General features: G+C 50.0%; 1 protein-coding gene across 1 annotated transcript in view; it reads left to right on the forward strand.

Moving 5' to 3' along the window:
• VAPB (VAMP associated protein B and C) overlaps positions 1 to 4,810 on the forward strand; it is a 52,325-nt gene extending 47,515 nt beyond the window's left edge. Inside the window, exons 5-6 of the mRNA XM_060621086.3 lie at positions 194 to 370; positions 3,312 to 4,810. Coding sequence (XP_060477069.1) covers positions 194 to 370; positions 3,312 to 3,470 — 336 coding nt within the window. The 3' untranslated portion in view covers positions 3,471 to 4,810. The remainder of the gene's footprint in view (positions 1 to 193; positions 371 to 3,311) is intronic.
• Positions 4,811 to 6,000: the final 1,190 nt, after the last annotated feature.

Below are 6,000 nucleotides of genomic sequence, written 5' to 3' on the forward strand. Positions count from 1 at the left end.
TTTCTGGGGCCCCGTTGCTTTAGATTATTAAGATACTAGATAAAGTGATCCATTTTTAAAACAAATGTGGCATTTTACAGTGTGGATGAAACGCTACCACGTGTGGTGTTTGCTGAGAACTACTTTACTTTGCATAAAAAAGTCCTTTATTACATAGTTGGTGACACTTGGGCTTTCATTTATTTCTGAACAGCATGATGTAGAAATAAATAAAATCATACCCACAACCGCATCCAAGACAGAAACCCCGACGGTGTCTAAAGCTCTGAGCTCCTCTTTGGATGACACTGAGGTTAAGAAGGTCATGGAGGAGTGTAAGAGGCTGCAAGGTGAAGTTCAGAGGCTGCGGGAGGAGAACAAGCAATTCAAGGTAATGGCTTTTTCTTCTTTTTTCTTGTCTTGTCTTTTCTTGTCTTTTCTTTTCTTTCTTTTTTGTTTTTTTAAAGAGTTTATAAGTCTTTTAAGTAATCTCCACACCCAACATGGGGCTCGAACTCAACGACCCCAAGACCAAGAGTCGCATGCTGTACCGACTGAGCCAGCCAGGTGCCCCAGTGGTATTTTATTCCTGACAATCTGCAGAAAACAAGGGCTTTCCTCCTGTGGTCTTGGGTGGTGAAGTTGATGAATCCCTGAATTTGTAGAGTTGTTTTGTATTTGCACATTCTTTCCTCAGGGAGAGATGTCTGTGGCTTTCATCAGGTTCTCAAAAGAGCTCTGAACAACCAACCCCCTGCCCTGTAATTAACCAGCGTCCCTTGAGCAGAAGTTTCTCAGCTATTCAAATTCTTGTTCCCTTGTACTTTGTGTGTTATAATTTATTTGATCTTCTAAACCCTTTGGTGAAGTGTAGGGATTATCATCATCCCCACTTTACAGATGAGGAAACTGAGGAACAGAGAGGTTAAGTGACTTGCCTGAGATCACACGGTCAGTGAGATGAGAAGCCGGGCTGTGTGCCCCAGAGTCCCCATCTTTCCCATTCTCCCGCTTCAGCCTGCAGACTCTTGTCCTCGTGTTGAGAAACAAAGCCTCTGTCATCCTCCCACTAGTATAAATTGAAGATAAATTCTGAGATTAAAAACAAAACCGCAGTGGGTATCCTGACTTCACATTTTCAAATCCTACTCCATCCCCACTGGATGAGAGCCCTTTTTTAGGAGGGTAAATACTGACCTGTACTCTGTTTTAACACAGGCGTCACTCTGGATTTTGGAGATTCTACGTGGGTCTGGGCAGTAGGGTCTCAACAAACTACTAATGTGGTGAGGAGCTCGGAGACAGGAAGTTGTCACGGCAGACAGGTGGAGCCCACAGAAGGAGACCCCCGAGTCTCCGGCGGGCGGATGCTGACGGAGGGGTCGGCACTGGCGTTAGAGGGTCGGGCTGCACGGGTGGGGGAGGGGGGAGGCAGGGCGTACCTCATTTGGCCCCGGAGCCCTCACGTGTTGTGGTAGTGAGCGCTCACACTTGACCCGCTCTGAGTCTGTGGTGGTCACGGCGTCTCCTGGGCCTCCACTCACAGAACGTGTCTGAGGCCCCTTCTGGCTTTAAGAGTATGTGTGTTTCAGACGGGGTCTTGGGTCTTGAAGAGGTTTCTGAGCATCTGATCCTAGGAACTTCTGTTGCAGCTTAAGTATGAGGCCGGCCTGTTGTCTTCTTCTCAGTCCTGCTGCCCAACCAGGCCCTGGACTGTCGCTCTTTAACTACCGTGGCACCAGATGCACATGAGAAATTCAGCTCAGTTGACTTTTCCTTCTTTCATGCTGACAGTGTAGTACATACAGGAGAACTGACAGTGTCTGGAAAATGGCATCATCTTCTTTCTTTGCAGGAATCTTGATGTGCCTCATTCAGTAACTTTTAGTATGGAGTAAATTATGAAGCTGACACTTTACTTTTTCGCTAAAAATCTAAGATCTGCCTGAAGCTTCTCCTTGAGTGTATTTCTCTTCAGAAACGTTTAAAGTGATAAATAGGTAGAAATAGCTTCTATATAAACCCAATAAAATAAATGCTGTATTTTGCTGTGCCCATTTTTTTTTTTGAAGTTAATCGAATAACGCCGCTCATTCATCACTGTGCAGTGGTGTTGGCCATGCCCCGTGAGCAGAACATCTTCACAATACTAGCAGACCAGTCTTGACGCTAGAAGATTCTTTATCCTGCCAAACACCGATTTCTTGTTTTGTGTCCTTTCCCTCTGTCGTTTGGCCAACACATCTCTCGAGGCCCTCCCCTGTACCCGGCACTGCGGGTGCATACGTGAGCTGTCCCTGCCGTGGAGGAGCTCCCCGTTGACCGGGGTCGCTGGGGAGACACGGACACGGGTCCCGGAGACCCGACTGATGAGTGGTCCCGCAGAGATGGCCGCAAGTGCCTGGAGAGTCAGCTTGGCGGGCTGGCTGCCTGTTGTCTCCAGGACCTACGAGTCTGGGGATGAGCAGACGGGGTCGTTAGCCGGAGGCACGCCGGGGACCACGTAGAGAGACGCATGCCCTGTTGAGGAATGTGCACTGGGCCTTGGGATCAGTGAAGAAAGAAAGGGTTTCTATTCTGTGCATATCTACGTAGTTGAGGGAAAAGTGTGGCCTAATGTCTGTAGAGATGTGAAAAAGGATTGTTGCTCCTTTGGCGGGAATTCCTTGCTTTAAGTCGAAAATATTTGAGATGCATTGATCAAACTGTGTCACATTTTAATATTATTCCAGATACCATTGTTTTCTATCCAGCAGTCTCCATGTAACTCATCAACTACAGAGCTCTGCACTGGAAGCCTTGTGGGCCCCCTACCTGTGTAGCTTCTTGTGATTTTTTAGATTTGTGCTTCGGGAAATGCCTGTCGTTCACACATTGATGACCTGAGCAGGGAAGACTGCTCATCAGAGGAAGAAGGACAGAGAGGGTTGGGGTCGGGTGTAGAAGGGTGGCCCGGAGACGCGGCCAGGACGGTGGGTGGTCCCAGGTCTCAGATGTGCCTGGCGGACCCCGTCGGGAGCTTTTTCTCTGTAAGTCACGGGGAACCGAGGCCCTGCTTTAGATGTGTGGTATAAAAAGGTACACTGGCAGCCTCGTGTAGGTGGGTAGAAGGAAAGAGGGGCCGGCTGCTGGCAGCGTTTTCTCCCTGGCCTCAAGCCAGTGCCTTCTTCTCTGTGGGATTCAGTTTCTCCCTTTGAAAAGTGAGGAGGCTGGACCACACCACGTGATCCAAGTCTGTGCTTAAAAGCCCACCCTGCTCTGCTAAACTGTACAGCTGACTTCTGCTTCTGGGGCCTTGGGTTGTCTTTGAAAACGTGCATTTGCTTCCGTAGGAAGAAGACGGACTTCGCATGAGGAAGACGGTGCAGAGCCACAGCCCCGTCCCCGCGTCAGCCACGGCTGGGAAGGAGGAGGGCCTCAGCGCCCGGCTCCTTGCTCTCGTGGTTTTGTTCTTCATTGTCGGTGTGATCATAGGGAAGATCGCCTTGTAGACGCGGCAGGCGGAGGGTGGCACACTGCGTTGACGGGCCCGCCATTCTGTGGGGTTTGAATTTATCATAACCATGTGTCAAAAGAAGTTAATGTATGATGACATCTCACAGGTCTTGCCTTTAAATTACCCCCTCCCCACGCGTGCGCACGCGTGCACATACACACACACACACACACACACACACACACACACACACACACAAATTATAAAGTAACAATCTTTTAGAAAGTTAAAAATGTATAGTAAGTGATCGGGGGAACATAATGATCTTTGTGAATGACAAGGGAAACCGTGATTAAACCATGATGGCATGTTGGAAGTGTCATTTTAAACATTTGTAGCCTTGGTACGTGTGGCTGGACTGATTACCTCTCTTAGAACGAGACAGTCTTCCTGCCGGTTGGTGCTGGCCCTCAGGGGAGCCGGAGCCCGGTGCGGTGGGGGTGGGGAGGGCCGTCCCCTCCCCAGAGCAACCCCCCACCTGCCCCCTCGCTCCCCGGGCTGCTTCTCCACGTTCTGCCCTGGCCGTCGGTTCCCTGGGACTGACGAACAGGGTCAGAAGCCAGAAGAATTGTGCTGTGGCAGCGTCAGATCTGCCCGTCGGGAGCGGGAGGCGGACGGTGACCGACTGACCCACCACTTTGGAAATTAAAGTCAATGCTTTGTTCTCTTAAAGGGACCAAGCTGAATTACTGTTGGTTCATGTAGTGAGATGGAATTGTTCTTCAGAGATGTGTAATGCATATTTAACTTATTTAATGTATTTCCTCTCATGTTTCCTTATTGCCACGAGATCATGATTAATGCTGTGGCCTCCAAATCACCTGTGCTGCCGGAGGGCTGCGGGCCCCTCCCCCCCCGAGGCTCTGGGCTCTGCGCGTCGATGCAGGCGGGGGTGCTGTGAACGTTGGGGAACAGCTGCCACGAAGCGTTTCTCTGTGTAGACGAACGACAGCCGTCACCGAGAGGGAATTTTTCTTAGTATCAGCGGTCAACTCTGTCACCCTTTCTGATGGAGAAGAGTAGCCGACGTTCTTTCTTGTTCCTTCGTTGTCCCTCAGCCACCACTTACACTTCCAGCACGTGCGCCCCGAGTCTGGTCCTGACCTTTCCTGCGTGGCCCTGGCCCGAAATGGGGCGGCAGGGTGGTGGCGGAGAGGGAGCCAGCTGGGTGGGGGCCGGGAGAGGGGCCACAGGCTCTTCAGATAGTTGTCAAGTAGTTATTGAGAGTTTGACTGTAAATTAATTTTATGCCATAAAAGACCAATCCAATTCTGTTCGACTGTGTAGCATCTTAAAAAGAAAAAAAATTAAAATAAAGCCCCAGAATTAAGAGTTCTTTTGTCATTTTGTCACCTTTGCTGTAGAGGGGAAATTATTATTTTTATGATCCTCGTTATTATTTTGTTATTGGAAGGTTGGCTTTAAAATGAGCCCTATCAATGAAAATACATGTTTAATGATTTAAATATAGATATAGCTATATACGTGTGTGTGTGTGTGTGTGTGTGCGCGCGCGTGCGTGTGGCGTTGGCTTCAACTGAAAGTATAAAAATAAAACTGTTGAAAATCTTAAGCAACTGGTCACCCTCGCCCTTCCATTACCTTGCCCTTCGGGAGGAAAAGAACTCTCCTTTGGGTCAAGGAGCCAGGCGGGAAAGACGAGTGAAAGGCAGGCTGAGTGCGGCTCCAGGGAGTGGGTGGGTTTGAAAAGACAGATCCGTCAAAAGGAAGAAGGTCGTTAGAAGTCATTCGCTTGAGTCACATTGCTCCTGAACTTGGCTGTGGCTCCGGGGGTCTGGTCAGGGACCTAAAGCCTGGCAGCTGGATGCCTGTAGGCTGAGTAAGTAAGTAGCTTCTGTCTTCACGAGAAGTTCCTGTGCGTCCCGAGTGCTCATGGTGAACACGGAGTGGCCCTGCTTCTCAGCCACACACCTGTTGGTCAGACCGCGTTGAGAGCGCCCGACGTGGAGGGCCACCCGAGTGGAAGTTAGTGTCCCGTCTTCTCTCGTGCGTGCGGATCCGGGGGCTTCCGGAACAGAATGAGACGCTTTCTGCCGTGAGTTTTCTGTAAGCGGACTCCAGTCTGTCCAGGTGCGGGAGCTGCAGCGAACCACTCTTCGTGGCTGGCAGCACCCGATGGCCTTGACGGGAAGTGACCAGCAGAGTCTCCAGCTGTTCCCGTTTCTCTAGAGCAGAGGGCTGCAGACTTGTTCGCGAAGGGCGTGGCTGTGCGTTCCCACAAAACCTCACTCACAGGAACGGCTGGTGGGATTTGGCCGGTGAGGCTGGAGTCTGCCCGTGCCCATCCTGGGGCGAGTGAGTTCTTGAAAAGAGTGCCTCGGATATCCGTTCTGTTTTGGGTCTTGCAAAGCGATTTAGTGTCTCATGTATATGTAGGAGCCAGCATTCAGCTTCTCAAAGATGAGGGCATTTTGCTCACAGCTGAAAATCTGAATTTGAGATCCAGAGTTGTCTTCTTTCTGACTAATCATCCTGTAAAATCTCTTTCTCCTTTGGAGGTTAAG

The sequence above is a fragment of the Panthera onca genome, chromosome A3 (genome assembly GCF_046562875.1).
Source record: "Panthera onca isolate mPanOnc1 chromosome A3, mPanOnc1 haplotype 2, whole genome shotgun sequence".
In the NCBI taxonomy this organism is placed as follows: Eukaryota; Metazoa; Chordata; class Mammalia; order Carnivora; family Felidae; genus Panthera; species Panthera onca.